Source organism: Triturus cristatus, chromosome 3_1 (genome assembly GCF_964204655.1).
Source record: "Triturus cristatus chromosome 3_1, aTriCri1.1, whole genome shotgun sequence".
Classification (NCBI taxonomy): domain Eukaryota; kingdom Metazoa; phylum Chordata; class Amphibia; order Caudata; family Salamandridae; genus Triturus; species Triturus cristatus.
The window spans coordinates 103,502,292-103,518,972 of NC_140583.1; the positions used below are offsets into that span (position 1 = coordinate 103,502,292).

General features: G+C 43.8%; 1 protein-coding gene across 2 annotated transcripts in view; it reads left to right on the forward strand.

The window, feature by feature from the left end:
- The window catches only part of PAMR1 (peptidase domain containing associated with muscle regeneration 1), a 293,605-nt gene that overhangs the window by 254,907 nt on the left and 22,017 nt on the right, over nt 1–16,681 (forward strand). For both annotated transcript variants that reach the window (XM_085643491.1, XM_085643490.1), the window contains 2 exons: nt 2,977–3,189; nt 8,776–8,842. In XM_085643491.1, the coding sequence (XP_085499617.1) occupies nt 2,977–3,189; nt 8,776–8,842 (280 nt within the window). The remainder of the gene's footprint in view (nt 1–2,976; nt 3,190–8,775; nt 8,843–16,681) is intronic.

Here is a 16,681-nt window from a genome sequence, read left to right on the forward strand (position 1 = left end):
TTCCGAGGACGAGTCTGGCCGGGGTGTTCTGTATTGTCTGGATTTTGCGGAGTAGGGACTTGTTGATGCCGGCGCAGAGTGCGTTTCCATAGTCTAGTCTGCTGGTGATGAGTGCGTGGGTGACTGCCTTCTTTGACTCTGGGGGGATCCATTTAAAGGTCTTGCGAAGGATGCGTAGGGTGTTGAAGCAGCTGGAGGTGACAGCATTGACCTATTGGTTCATGGTGAGTGATGAATCGAGTACGATGCCGAGGTTTTTGGCATGGTCTGAGTGGGTAGGAGGGCTTCCTCGGGCAGTGGGCCACCAAGTGTTGTCCCATGCTGAAAGGGTGGTTCCGAGGACAAGGACTTCTGTCTTCTCGGCATTGAGTTTTAGGCAGCTGTTGGTCATCCAGACTGCGGTGTCTTGCATTCCTCTCTGGAAGTTGAGTTTTGCAGTGGTGGGGTCTCTAATGAGGGTGAATGGTGAATGAAGAGGTGTAGAATGTGTGCAACGTAATTCTGGGGAATGGCAAATAGTGCAGTGTGGCTGGAGGTGATTTCCTGTGAGCAAAGCCTGCTGGACCCAAGGGGTCGCCAACGGCCATGCTCTATCTCTAGCACCCGCTGAACATGACCGAGTGCTGGCGTGATGGGAGCACAGGATCTGGGCAATAGGTGTTGACTTCAGTCACACCATCTGCCCAGATCCTGTGCACTCAGTGGTTGCTGTGCAGTTGGTTTTGTTGTAGGGATTCTGCTCAGGAGCAGAACTATACTAGGGAACATAGAACATCAGTACGTAGGGACCATGTCACCAAGCTACATCAGCCCCTATGGGCCCGAATCCACCTAGCTTATAGTGTCTCGCTTCCCCTCCTAACTTTCCAAGAGACAAAAGTGATTTGGCACCCCAGAACACAATACTCTTGATCCTCTCAGGATCTTTCACTCGTACTGATCCACAATAAATAGGAAACAGACACGGAGGAAGCTTACAATATTTGTTGAAACTATTGTGCTCCAATATGCAATAACTGCTCCACAGTTAGAAACCATATGCAGATCAGTAATGTTATTAACATGATTAAAAGACCATATACAATAAAAAGCACTGTCATATTAGGTGACAGATTTGCCTAAACCCACGCTCACTATATGAGCAAGGTGATTAAAGATCTCTGGGATTAGTGGCTGCCTCTGTGCTAAATACAATGTGGCACAAAATCAAGTGTGATATTTGATAATCTGTACAAAGCAAAGTCGGCCTACAACGTGCATAGTTAGGCTAACAAAGGGAAAACAATGGACCCCATAGAGAACACTCAACATTTTTTGGGATGCCATTTGTGATGTCATCTGTGATATCATGTGTGAGGTCATGAGCTCTTCATTAACGTGAGCTATCGTTTTTTATAGCTTACCATATCCAACAGATTTAAGTGTTTTTAGGTAATGGATCGTTGCCACACTGCAGGTTGAATTCTTCTATTACACCTTTTATTTTGTTTAACTCTTAGTATTTTTATTGGTGTTTCAAGGAACATGAATAAGCTTGAAAGAGGTCCGTTCATCCAGTCAGCTTGGCACGTGGTATTAAAACAGAGCCTTACTCGAGAGCCTTACTCAAGGGCGTATGGCAGTTGTTGTATTATTCAGCCAGGTTCATTGCTGCGCCATATTTTCACTTTTAAATAAGAAGCAATAACTTCCCTCTAACAAGTTATTTAGAGCTTTTTTTCTTTTTCTCAGGACATTCTTTGCATCCGCACATGGCGATGTCCTACACTCAGTCCTTCTTTCCCTCTTTCTTGAGTGAACTTAACAGAGGTAGACATGCTCCGCTGAGCCCACTCAGAGGTAACGTGTCAAGGCCATGATGTGCCACAATGTTGAGCAAGTAGCAAGACACCTGCTAGGTCCATCCAGAGGCGTCTGGGGATTACTCAGGCCTTTTACCAGTATCCATGGTCCATTCAGGTGTAAGAGGCTGAAGCTACTGCGAGTTAGGCAGCCTAGTATGTTATTGTCAGGTGCACTTACATGTAGAGGTGCAAAGGCAGGATCTACATGGGCTTCACTGCACCTGTAAATTCACCAAGCAGCAGCCCATCACTCTTGGTGTATGAAAGCAGAAGTACTAGAGTAATCATCTTACCGCGGTGTACCTACCTGGTTAACCGAGAACTGAAATTCCTCAGTCACGTCTACCCAAAGAAGGGAAGAGAGCTGGGAAGTGCTCAGGCCACGGAATCCCCACTCAGGTAAACCCAATAAGAAAGAGAGGAAGCGTTCTACAGACCCACAGTCAAACACCACATGGGAAATGAAAAGGGCAGTCGGGAATTACCCAACCACCCAGTCCATAGTGAGATCAGCCCAGAGGGAGAGGGCAAAAAATATTGTGTGGCTAAAATATTGTGGCAAAAATATCCAGGACAAGAATATCGAGAAGGTAAGTGCAAATAGTTAAAAATAGATTTACTATTCTTAACTTCACATCTACGCTCCTTGAGGATATATATCAAGATACATGTATGTGGAGTTCAGCCTAGTAAAGCTTTGTTTGCCGTAAAAACTGCCCTCATGATATTATTGTCTGTATATTGTTACCAAGATATTTTGGCCACACAACATTTTATGTTTGATATTTTGATCAAACAAGTCCAAGAGCCATTAGTAGACTCCCTGAAGGAGTGATGGACGATAGGTAAATATTGATTCTTTTATAATGTTTCTCTTGATGGTATTGAGTAAGTGAGCCAGCCGGAAGTCCAGTATCCTGCCTGAGTGATATTGAGTAAGTGAGTCCTACCGGTAAGTTACTGATGGATGCCTTGTCTTCTCTAACTCCCATCTCCTATCCAAGTACCTCCGGAACAAGACACCTAAGCCAACTGTTTTATACATATTTAAAGTCCGATGTTCAAGAATATTTGGAGTCTTCATTGAAATATGTCCTCTTGTTGAATGCTAATGTCTTCTTTTTGTCCTCAGTGGTGGAAGACAAACAGTGTGCAGATCCCGGGGGCCTGCTGCATGGCTACAGAAGAGTGGAGGAGGACGGTGGCCTCATGAGCGATCACTTTGCTAAGGTTGGAACGGTGGTCACTTTCTTCTGCAACAATTCCTATGTCCTCAGTGGGGACCGACAGAGGATGTGCCTGGCTGAAGGCATCTGGTCAGGAAAGCAGCCCATTTGCACTAAAGGTACCTAGGGTGGAACCGTGCTGCACATATACATACAGGTAAACAACGTTTACCACGAATCTTGTTCCCCGCAGGGAATCACAACGCCGTCGTTACAACGAGCGTGTTGTGATTCCGCATACCATTACTCCGCAAGTCGGAACAACGACTTGCGGAGGGGTGGGAGGAGTTGTTGGATTTAAAATCCAACACCTTCCCTATTGTCCGCACAGACTGGAGTTGGAATAGTATATTATACTATTCCAACATCCAGCGCCCCCCCTCCGCAAGTCGTTGTTCCGACTTTCGGAGTAATGGTATGCGGAATCACAACGCAGTCATTGTAACAACCTCGTTGTGATTCCCTGCGGGGAAAAAGAATGCGGGATAACAACACACATTCATACATACATCATTTACACACTCATATGAGACTGTCCCTCAAATACCGTGTTACTCTCACATACTTTTTGAGTAAATTGAAAATCTTAATATTGACCCCTAAACCTGAAATATCTTTAATGGCATTAAAACCTAACCTGGCTCCTTACAGCTGCGACTCGTATGCTTCTCGAGAAATCTTAGCTATAATTCACCACACACAAATCATTGCCCCAACCAATGAAACAGAGATACCAGGTGGTGATTGGTGACCTACCAAAGTATTTGTTGGGCCCCAGTTACCAAATCTATCTTTATTAATATAATTGATTCTGAACTATTGAAAATACTGCGATTCCCACCGCCAGGGACACCGCGGCTGTCTTTCCATCACACACTAGTGGATTGGCCGTGGCACCCTATGAACATGGAGTTGCCGCCTACAAGGTTTTTTTCACAAAGGACCTCAGCCTCTTTGGAAGTCCTTGTGGAAGTTGCTTAACAGGCTGATTTTCAGAGACTTTACGTCCTTTTCAGTTCCAAGATGCGTAAAGTTCTTGTGAGTCACAGTTGAGATACAGAAAGAAAGAACGATGGGTCTTCATTCTGTTGTGTGCATCACATAATTTAGCCCACCACTTCTCTCATGGAAATGATTCTTCCAAAACCTTGGATTCCTCTTCCAGGTCCCAGGACTATGGGGTCTCCTCTGAAGCTGCAGAGGTGTTGCACATTCAGAAGGAAGATAGGAGACTTCAGGGTGGGCCCCTGCCGTTTAAAAGCCACTAGGGCAAGAGTAGGACAGGCCATCAACCTGGCCCTGACCTTCCACGTCACAGGGCGCGGACACAGTCTGCCCCACCAGGCTTCCAGAGACGCGACATCTCTAAATGTCCCATTCAGGGATATGTCAGTCTGCCTAGTTGCCGGGCTGCATGTGTTGTACTTTTCCAGTACCTCCTCCAGCGCCTCTCACAAAGTAATTTTCTCCAACATTACATTCTATTTGTATTACATGGCATTCGCCACTGATGGAAAATGACTTACTGGCTGAAAGCTAAAATATAAAGCTCTTCTATGCCCAAGGAGCGTGCTGGAGAATCAAGGCTGTCTGCCAATTTTCGGCTGTTTGGCCCCTGCTCTTTTTAATGCTCAAGTGTGTTATTGCTTCTGTGCATGTGTTTATCCTGGCATGCTACTGTGTATCAATGTGTACCTGTGTCCTCGATGGATGGTGCATGGGTAAGTGTGCCTGTACTTATGTATGTGAATTTTATGTATGTCTTTATTAGTTACTGTATTTAAAGTATGCATTGTGTGTATCTAAAGTGGTTGAGAGTTTCTGAGTGAGTAATGTGTTTTCATAGGATTATGGGTGCCTCACCTACATCTGAGGTGTGGGAGTGTGTGTGTCTCCCTCCTTGTGTGTAAATCTCAGGAATGAATGTGTGTTTGTGACCGCCTGAAGAAGTATGTATCTGTGTGTGTGGGGGGGGATGGGGAGGTTGCTACAGTGCGTTTGTGTGAGAGAGCGTGTTCCTTTGTGTGTTGGTGTGAATGTAAGCATGCATGTGACCATGTACATACGAGTGGTTGATGTGGGGATGTGAGAAAGAGAGTTTATAATCTTGCTCAGAGTTTGAAGTGAGAATAAAGAAGTAGAAACTCGGGACCCGATTTAGATCTCGGCGGTGGTGGACATCCTGTCCGCCGGAATATAAATCCCAGTATATCCTGTGGGATTTATATTTCGGTGGACGGGATATCAGTCACCTTTGTGACCAGGGCCGGACTGGGAAGCACAACCGGCCCTAGCAAAGTGCTCGGCTGCCCCCCCTTCACCCCTGCAAAAACGGCCCTGTAACAAAAACGGCCCTCAGGGGCCCAAATCCGGCCCCTACCCGTCTGGCGCACCGGGGGATTGCCCGGTGCCCGCTACGGCCAGTCCGGCCCTGTTTGTGACAGAGTAATCCGGCTGCCAAGATCTAAATTAGGCTCTTAGTTCCACTTGCTTTCATTTCACTGTTAAAAAGATTCACTATTTTAAAATGAGTTTTACAGCCCATAGCACTTGTATTCAGTTGAAGCTTTCCTCCTTAATTTCAAAACTCTGTGTCACGTTCTTTTTAAAAGTAAGTGGTTCATTTACTCACTGGTTCAGCTGGGAGACATATACGCTGTACACTGTTTTGCCAACTTTATCCACAGGCTGGGATCAAACTGGAGGGTCGAGAGGGTGGAATCCAGGTAACTAGTGCTTAATTTGAACCACTGGTTTCAAGTGCTTGGCACTGGCACTTAATTGTCAACATTAACAGTTATTACAGTCTGCCATATGGGGGCGATATTTTTCTAATTTACAGATTAGCACAATAACAGTTGTTTATCAAATCAATGTACATTAAAAATGACTAATATCTGTCATCCAAGCCATTCTTATAGCTTTGGAGGCCTGGAATGTTCTGAATTGTCAAACTAGTAGGCGTGTGATGGTTAGTAGTTGTGTTTGTATTGTCATTGGCAGCATTGGTAGGGGCAATGGGTGGTGCAAGCTGCAGTGGCCTTTCGACAAGGACCCTGGCACTTATGCTTTATTTTACCAATTAAGCACTGTAGGTAACTGCCCTCCCTCCAAAATGCACAGGTACAAAGACCACCTGCATCACCGTCTGTGCTTTGGCCACTCACTCAGATGACAGATAACTCATGGATGCAATGTTTGCTTCCGACTGAGCAGGAATGGAGCCCTTGCCGAAGAGTGTGTGGGAAGGAACATAAACATCTGAAACCAAGCCACATGCCTCACACTGGGAGGGGAGGCCAGGCAGTGCTGCGGATGTGTGAGAGTCAGGCTGGCTGCTGGTGCATTCACGCTTGTCCCTGTGCAAGGGTTAGAACAACGAGCTCTGGCACCAGGTAGCTAAGCAGGGCTTTACCGTTCCTCGCGGCAGTGTTGCCTTTCCCTAAGTCACTCAATGCCCAGAGCAGTGCTTCACTTTCCTCATCAGACTTGACCTTGAGCAAGAGAGTGAAGTACACACAAGGGGGAAAAAGGATGAAGAGAGAGCATGAAAACAATGACAAAGGGAGAAAGCAGGAACCTGTAAGAGAGGGATAAAGGGGTAGGAGTGTCTGGTGGTAGATTGAAGAGCCATGCGGTGGAATCAAGACCATGTCGCTTTTCTATTCGATAGATAACTGAGGACATTTTGTGTCCTGGAGCTCCAGGCAGATGAGAATCCACAGAAAAGTCAGAGACTTAAGGAGGTCGGACTATGAAAGATAAATCAGGGGGAAAGGGCAGACATTCAGAGATAGTGCTGGAGAGAGCATGCAGCCTTGGAGCAGAAGACGTTCCAGGAGTATCAGGAAGCCCTCAGACCAGGAGCTATGTAAGGAGTTCCCCGCCCAGGAGAAGCAGGGACCTCAGAATCCAAAGGAAGCCCTCAGACCAGGAGCAACCTTAGAATGATGAAAGATTTAGAAACAAAACTGTACAATTCTAAACTTGTGCCTTGCAGATTGCATTCACGTTCATCATTCCAGTTCATAACTCACTAAGCTATGTTTCCAGGCGTTCGGATGGAAAAGTCTCCTGCATGGTAACAGACGTGCACCCCTGATATGAGTTCCCAACTATACTGATGTTGGGATCCCTAATGCTGCTTATTGTTGTCATAGGCAAACACAGATCATGTGTGTGCGCAAGGACACAGGCCTGTCTTGTTGGACCGGGAGGGCCGCCCATAATGCTACCCTCATAGTGGTGAAAATCTACTGCATTTGAGTTAAGCAGCATGAACGCAGTGGTGGCAGCACACCGTGCAGCGAAGTCCTTGTCACTGCAGTGAGGCCTACAGGCTCAATCATATAAAGTTCAGTTGGTGTGTGCTTAACTCACTCTTGGCCTACACCGGTTTGGTGTGTAGTGCTGTGCGGTGCATGTGTGAAGTACATGTGCTGGATGTATGTGTGATTGTGAGTGGTACCATACAGGGATAATGCAGTACTGTTCAGTGTGTGTATGTCATGTGCATGGCTGGACAAATGTGTGCCAGTGAGTGGCACAATACATGAAGGATGTAGTGGTGTGCATGTATGTTGAATTCATGTGCTGGACGTAAGTGTGCCTGCGAGTGGTACAGTACATGAAGGATATAGTGCTGTGCAGTGCGTGCATGTTAAATGCATTTCCCGGGTGTATATTTGCCTGAGAGTGGTACAGTACATGAACAATATAGTGCGGTGCAGTGTGTGTATGTTAAATGCACGTACTAGGTGTATGTGTGCCTATGGGGTCCGTTTAGGGAAGCCCAGGGCTGCGAGGTGAAACCTGGAGCGAAAGTGAAGGAATCCCCCCGATAGATTTGTGTATTGCTGCATACCTGTAAGTTGGGTGGACCACACTGGAGAAGGGAGAGACAGGTTCCCCCCATACCCTACAAAGGGTGCTCTTTGATTCAGAGAGAGATCATGATAAATGGGCCTGCACACATCTGTGGAACGAGATGAGGCTGATGAGTGAATCATAAAGAGCAGGGCTGAGGCCACAATACTTGGTCTTGTATAGAGGCTACCCTGCTTCCTCATTTTTATCCCCTAAGAGGTTGCACTGAGATTCATATCCAAATCAAAGGAAGTGATTTGAAAATGATTGGCTATTTCTGACTGCTTTATGTGTTCTTGTGATGCCTTCAATGATCAACACATTAGGGCATTTTTAGGACTTTTGTGGTGCAGGGCAGCACAGCGCAGCTTGTCACCTTGCTGCACTACCCTGCGTCACAAAGAAAGGGCATGAATGCTCCATATGTGTCCAATACAGTGCATTCCTGTCCTTTTCTATTGCTATGATGCCATTTTGGCAGCCTAGCGCCTATGCAGGCACCCTTGCACCATGGTGCAAGGTTACCAGTGTTGCAGGTATAATAGGAAATGCGTCTAAATCCATGGAACGCCTTCCCAGGGCAGAGTAGTGCAATGCAACGATTTGCGCTACGTTGCGCTACTCCAGATTTATGAGGCCACTGTTGCTTTGTATGGCTTCATGAACCTGACTTGGAGGTTTGCATCACGAATGTACCATATTGCGTGGTGCAAACGCATAAATATGCCGCTGGGTTTCTTGTAGTCTTCATCACAACCAATTATGAACTGAAGTTCGAGAGCAGGTGCCTCATGCCAAGTTCTCTAAACTTGATTCATTTTCTTTTCTCTGTTTTCCAGCCTGCAAGGAGCCGAAAATCTCAGACCTGGTCAGGCAGAAAGTGCTCCCCCTGCAGGTCCAATCAAGGTGAGAATCTAATATATTAAGCCTAGAAGGTAGATAGAACTTTGTGAAGTGAGGGGGTAAAGTGTGCCCCAGCGAGGACTTTATGGGCAGTAGGACTGCTAACATGACTGTGAATTGAAGAAGGCGGCAGGGATTACAGCACTCTACAGCATTGCGGCAGGTACAGGTATGTGCTTCTTTAATGCCACCCTTCGCTATTGTTATTACTGTTTCTACTGATTATTATTAACACAAAGAAAGTGGCAGAAATGTACCCTTTGACACCTGCGGATGACATGACAGGAAGTGACATCACATGACATCTGGCCCAGTGAACAAATGTTCTTTATAGCACTGTAAGACATAGGTTGCATTTGTTCAGAGGGACAGGATGCTGTCTGCAGATCAACACCTTACTTTAAACCCCCATCTTGTTCCCTAATTCAACTGAGTGGACAGATTATCCTGAGACTGGGTATCTATCTTGTGCCACATTCCCTAGGTCTAAGACTTCCTCTAAGCCATGCTGTATTTGAGTGAGGATGCCTCACTGACGTCATGTGGCATGCGTCAGCCTTGTTGAAGACGTGCCTTTGTGTTCCTTAGTTTCATTGGAGGCAGGGAGGTCTATGGTCCTCCATTTCCCACTCTGTGCCAAGGCCTCCCTATTTAGAGACATGCTATTGTTCCTCTTAGCAACTTTCATCTACATAGTATCATGGTTGCCATAGTGATTACTGCTGCACGAGAGCGCCCTGGCTGGGCAATGTACTTTAATGTGAGTGATTTTAAATGAGGGTACCTAGAGGCCCATGTGACACTTCTGTTAAACCCACGCAATTTGCTAAATGCAGGTTGGTTTGAGCAGAAAAGTGTCACAGTAGAGCTTGTGTCCACCAACCTGTCCCCTTTACAGGTATCTCAGGTGACTATTGAATGTAATGTGTGTCTTCGCATTTAATTTTCACTTGTGATACACAAAAGTGAACTACGCAACATCTACAGGCAAAATCATGTAAGGTTCCTGAAATTTCGCATAATTAAAAAAAAAAAGTATGTGAGTTTACACAGCTTTGGTAGGCCCATGTGGCTCATCGAGCAAATGCACTGGTCTCCTGTCCCGGTTAACTGAGGATGGACGGATGAAGAAAAGTAATCTGAGCGAAGACTTTCAAAATATTTTAATCATTTTGCATATATTAGAAACTATTAAGACATTCAAAAATCATAAGGCAGTACACATCGCTAATGTCTTTCACTAGCCAGTAACACAGGCATTCAACTTAGAGTCATACTTAGTGGGCACATAGCACTGTGTCTGCAGTACTTACTCTTACTTAGAACCACTTGTTGCAATATAGTTTTGTGGCTCACTACCCTCTGTTGATACACATGTAGTATACGTACATTAGAGATGTCCTTACCTGGCCTTTGTTTACAATGTAGGTATCCCACTTTCTGTTTACTTATTGATTACTAATACTATCAGTCTGTCTGTCTGTCTGTCTGTCTGTCTGTCTGTCTGTCTGTCTGTCTAGCTGGCTGGCTGGCTGGCTATCTATCTAAATAATTAACTGAAAATATGAAAGGTTAAAGTAACGTTGTAGTTAGGTGAATATGTCAGTGACAACATCAATGTTCTGAACTTAAAAAAACACAGAAATTCACCAATTATACTAAGCAGTACTAACTCTAACTTGCCCCCTGCCATGCTCTGCTTATGAGCTCACATATAATGCCACTCATGACATGTTGTATGACATCTTTTATGACATTACTGATGATATTTCAAATTACATCATTGATGACATCACCGATGACATCATCGACTGGGTTAACGCTCTGGACCACTTATGATGAGAGCCACGTGTTTAACTGAGCTCCATCTTGTGTGTTAGTAAAATCCCCGATGGAAGTTCTTGAGTATGAGTAAAAAGGTTAGTTGGCTCTACCAACTGGAAAACATAATAGGACTGTTTCAGCACTACTGTTACTAATCGTTCAATTGTATCGTTAGTGCAAATTACAATTCAGATAAAAAACAAATGCACCTTGACAAAGCCCTTAAAAGGTGAAAGTGTGAGGGGAACATTCGGCATTGCCTTCTCTGACATCAACAAATGCAGAAGCGGGAATTTAAAACTCATTGTGCAGTACTACCTTGGGCTTTTAAAAATGTACCCTTCAATCTTGATCGTTAAACGTAACCATATTAATAAAAATGAATAAATCAGCTTCCATTACTTTATCTAGACTTTGCACAGCTTGATTCTCTCCTCAACTCTTTGCTGCGATATAGAGATATGGGTCTGTGGCGCAATTAGCATTTGCACCTGTTTTCTGCACACTTGAGTACATTTGGCATTATAGAAGGGGGCGCAGACACTTGTGCAGTCTCTTTTTATAAATGTAGATTGCACCGGTGCAAAATGTGTACCAGTGCAAGCTCTATGGTGGTTCCCTTATTTCCATGGAGGCATCCAGGCCATGAGGAAGGGGTTTCACACTTACGTCGTGATATAGAGGTGGGCGCAGGCAAGGAAGCAATGATGAGGGGCACGGATTCTGTGCCACAATTGAGTGGCACACAGCCACGGTAAACACTGATGGTGCCCCTAAGAAGGGGGGGCACAGAGATCTCATGTGCTCTCCTGGCATCCCTGCTTGAAGGGGCAGTCACACACTGCACCTGCCTGTGGGGAGATCCCTGCACCTTCTTAAAAGACAGGAGACCATGTCCACTTCCCTTTTTCTTTTATAATTTGTGACTCCGCTGGGGATACAGCATTTGTTTCCGTTATCAGCCTCAAATCACCGTCTCTGCCAGGTGCACCAGCTAAGGGTGCACCACACCACAATGCTGGACAGTGGGCCGGATATGTAAAGCGGCACCTGGTTCTCAACTTTGCTCTAAATATATCTGCAATGGCCAAACATTTCGCTGTAAGTGTGGCATAAAAATACAACCTTCTTATTGAGCTAGTGAGCTACAATCCAAGATGGTGCTTAAGTGGCAAACTCTGCCAGCCACTGTGGCAATACTAAAGGTTCAACTAGCCGCAGCGGGTCTTGCTGAACTAACTGTCCAACCTAACGCTCCTCCTTTGCTGGCGGTCCCACTGTGCTGGTCTAGCTGCATTCGGTTACTTGTTGGCCGGTGGTGCCTTGTGTATCGGGCCCACCGTGCCGCCTTCTGTTGACGGGGATTGCCTTTTACCGGAATCCTTAAGAACAGGCCCATTCTCTGGGGTGGAAACTTCAGCCTCAATATAATGCAGCTGTATTACCTGATAGACGCGTGGTAGGAGCTACATCTGACAGACAACGTATTTACATACTACTCCACTGTGCCTGCACCTCCTCGCGTATTGACGTGTGGCTATGAACACTTTCTTTTTTTTTTTTTTTTTATTATTAGTCCTCATTTGGAAGTAGCATGCTCCAAGAAAAAGAAACAAGAAAAGCGAATCTCTAACCCAAGTTGGAATCTGAAGGAATACACCTGTAATTACCGGCTTAAGGGCACCCCTCCAAAAAACAAAAACAAACCTTCAGCTTCTATTGTGGGTTTTCGTCTTTGTCTTGAATCTACATTGACCCATAATGCACGTTGCCCAAATAAAGAGGCCTTCTCAGCCCATACGCCTGGGCTTTACCTTGGGCATACTGGGTATCATCGGACCGATAAAAAAAAAAAAAAAAAAAGGGAAGATCAACAAGCTAAACAATTTAGGCTCACTTATCTTTCAGAAAACAATCAGTTAAAAATACAAGCAGTATGCGAGAATCTTGAAATTAAATTAAACGCAATCTCTGACAGGGTGGGAGTTGTGGAGGGTGCAGTGGAAAATTTAACAAAACAAGTAGAGAAAAACACTTACGAGATACAAGCACTTCGAGGAGAAGATAGAGCTCTAAAAGAAAAACTAGAAGTCTTAGAAAAGGCCGCAAGAAGGAACAATATCCGCCTCTTAAATGTCCCGGAAGATGCAGAAGGTAGAGACATAAAATCATTTGTTATTAACCTCCTATGTGATATCCACTCCGATCTAGATAAAACCATCTTGGAGGGAGACATACAAAGAGTCCACAGAGACCCTTACTTTAAAAAATCTGGGAAGAAAAACCCCAGAAAGATCCTGGTCAATTTCAAAACATACACCATAAAGGACAAGATCTTATCAGAGGGACTGAAAGCAGGAGAGTATAAGAGACCTGATTGGTCCTTGCGAATCAGATCGGATATATCCCACTTTACCCAGGAAAAACAATGGGAGATGGGGAAATCGCTGCAGGAATTAAAAACCTTGGGTGTCACAGCGTTCCCTATGCTTCCCAGCATCGCTGAAGGTAATGTGGGATAACAAGATGTACATTTTCAAAGATCCCGATGAAGCAAATGCTTTAATTAATCGAATTAAGAGCTCCTCAGCGAAATAAAAGAAAACAAACACTTATATGCCCTGATCCGAGTCTGAGCCTGAAAACAGAGGAATTCCTCTAGTACTTGAAAGGGAGGTTCCCCTAAGGGGTGGGGGGGGAGCCCACTCACAAATTAGAAACATTGTTAAGGTTTAATTTGCACTGGGTGGGGATCATAGGGGAAAAAAATAAAAAAATGTCCTCAGATGAAGTAGCAATCTCCAAAAAACATATTGTTCATCTCTATCCTAATCAAAACACTGAAAAGTACAATCTAGTTTGTAGTCAAGAATGAGGAATCTGGATATAGAAATAATGACCTGGAACGTAAATGGTTTAAGGGCACCCAGAAGGAGAAACAATATATTGGAATATTTAAGATTGTCGGAGTGTAAGATTTTTCTTCTACAAGAATCCAACCTACTGAGGGAAGAATGGGAGATAATCATAAAGCAGCACAGGTGGATCGAACACTGCATATGTACAAACCAACCTTACACTTCTAAAGGCTCCGCAATTCTAATTAAAAAATCAGCATCGGCAGTGCTGATAGAAAGTGTGGTGGATCCTGTAGGCAGATGGGCGGTCGCAAAAATAAAAATAAAAGGTCATGGAATGTCGCTGGCAAGTTACTATGGCCCCAATTGGGACGATCCGAACCCCCTCTTCTCATAGGTACCCCATTTATCAGAAATAGACAATGACATAATCTTAGGAGGGGACTTTAACTTGGTCTTAAATCCAGGCAGAGATTCGACCTCCTCCAGAGCCATATCTTCCACAGTGAAAATGAGAAGAGCTGTAAGACAATTAATGGTGGATATAAACCTAATAGATATATGGAGCGAGATGCTGGCTAAATCCAAAACAAAAGGTAGTAAATTCACTTTCCACAACAAAAAATGCGGTCATAGATCAAGGATTGATTTTTTCTTAGTTAGTACATTCTTTTTTCGCAATACGGTCCTAGTAACTCACGCCCCCCAACACCTGTCAGATCATTCTGCAGTCATGATTAAAGCAGTTTTATGTAAGACTCAATCATCTCGAAGGTGCACCATAAATAGAACATTATTGTTGGAACAATCTATTATTCAAAAACTAAGAGTAGAAACCAACGAATTTTTTGAAAATAATCTAGATTCTGCAGCAATTCAATCAGTGTGGGATGCATATAAAGCCTTCTTGAGGGGGGTCTTATTAAGCATTAATTGCAACCAAGCCAAGAAACAAAAAGAGGTATCAGGAAAGTTAGAAACTGAGCTACAAAAACTGTATGAAATCCTGGAATTGGATGAAGATAATGAGAATATCTTAAATAGCATAAAACTAACTAAGTGTAAATTGAATAATCATCTAGAAGCTATATTAAAAAAAAAATGGGAGGCCAGCAAAATAGCTCATCACGAATATGGGGAAGGTTGTGGCAAGCTTCTGGCTTGGAAAACAAAAACAGACCAAACGAGAAACATGATAAAAGATATACGTTCCCATAAAAACGGGCTCATAGTCACAGAAGAAGCAGAAATTGAGGAATCCTTTGTTCATTTTTTTGAATGTCTATATGAAGGGAAGGGCAACCTAGATGTGTGAGGCATGGAGGATTACTTGAGGGGCCTAGACCTCCCACTACTTCAACAAGAAGATAAAGATTTTTTAAATGCTCCAGTAGTATTAGACGAGATAATTCAAGTAATAAACTCCCTAAAAAAAGGAAAAGCTGCTGGCCCCGATTCTATTCCCAATGAGATTTATAATACACTTAAAGATGAATTGGCCCCAGTTCTCCTTCAGCTATTTAATGCATCTTTTTTGAATGGAGATAATACTCCCTCTTCATGGGATGAAGCAACTATCATAGTCCTTTTAAAACCGAATAAAAATCCACGTGAGTGCGATTCATATCGCCCAATATCACTTTTAAACTGTGACCATAAAATTTATTCACAGATTATCACAAAAAGATTAAACAAAGTGTTAGATCCACTTATCCATCAGGACCAAAAGGGCTTCATGAAAGGGAGGCAGCTGAGCCAACTAACCCACGATCTTATTGGGGCAATCGACCTGGCGCAGACATATAAGGTTCCCTTGGCGGTTATGACATTCGATGCCGCCAAGGCTTTTGACCGGGTCGACTGGTCATTCCTATTCAAAACTCTACAACGCTTTGATCTTGGGGATAGATGTATAACAGCAATAAAGGCATTATATAAGAACCCCTCAGCTAAAATATTGATCAATGGGAACCTGACTAGAGCAATACATATTGGGAGAGGAACGAGACAGGGTTGTCCCCTGTCTCCGTTGCTCTTTAATATGTATATCGAACCACTAGCTCACAACCTAAGATTATCTCAGAACATCATTCAATTCAACTGTAATGGGTGGGAAAAAAGATTGGGTCTGTATGCGGACGACTTAATTATATTCACCGGCAATCTGGAAAAATCATACGGAGGGATATGGCAGGAATTAGAGAACTTCGGAAAGGTCTCGGGCTATCTTCTCAATCAACAAAAAACAGAACTTATGAAGTGGCACATGGATTTTGAGAGCCCCTTCGAAAAAAAAGAGATAAGACACTTAGGAATTCAGATCGTGCAAGACATCAATAAAATACCAAAAGTTAATTTTGATAAAACAACTAAAGAAATAGCCTCCCAGCTACAATCATGGAGAGCGCTCTCTCTCTCTTTTTTGGGTAAATCTAATATTGTAAAAATGTCTATAATCCCAAAATTCACTTTTTTGTTCAACGCTATCCCTCTAGAATTCCCAAAAATGTGGTTTGGGAAAGTTCAGGGGCTCCTCTCAAGGTTTATATGGGCTGATAAATGTCCGAGGATTGCACGAACCAAACTTAGGAAAAAAAAGGAATACGGAGGAATTGCAAGTCCTGATCTCTACTTATACATGTGTGCATTCCAATTAAAAAAATGTTGTCAACTAATGCTAGAGGACTGTATGTTCTCTCCTCTATTTAAAGCCCTTACAAAAGATTTCTCTAAAAAAGCTGGAAAGTTTCTTTTTAAATTTGGGAACCCCAAATTTTTCAAAAAGGTAAAGCTCAAGATTTTAAGCGCGGCAATAAAAATTTGGACGCAAGTAAGACGTTTGCTAAAAATCCCATACTATGATGTAGCTGCGCCAATTTGGGATTCTCCTGGAACTCCGGAATGCTTAATGGATAGCTTGGCAGTTCCGTTAAGAAGAGCGGGGATCAACACTTGGGGACAAATTCTATATGAAGGCGAAATAATCTCCTGGTCTTATTTATCGTCTTTTACTGGAAGGTCGATTTCTAAGTTTAAATACTATCAGCTGTCTAGTTGGATAAGATCTGCCGGTAATGACGTGAAAGGCAACTCAAATCTGGCGCACAAGATATGCACTCGCAGTGTTAAAGAAAAAGAAGTGGCTGCCTGGTACTGGCTT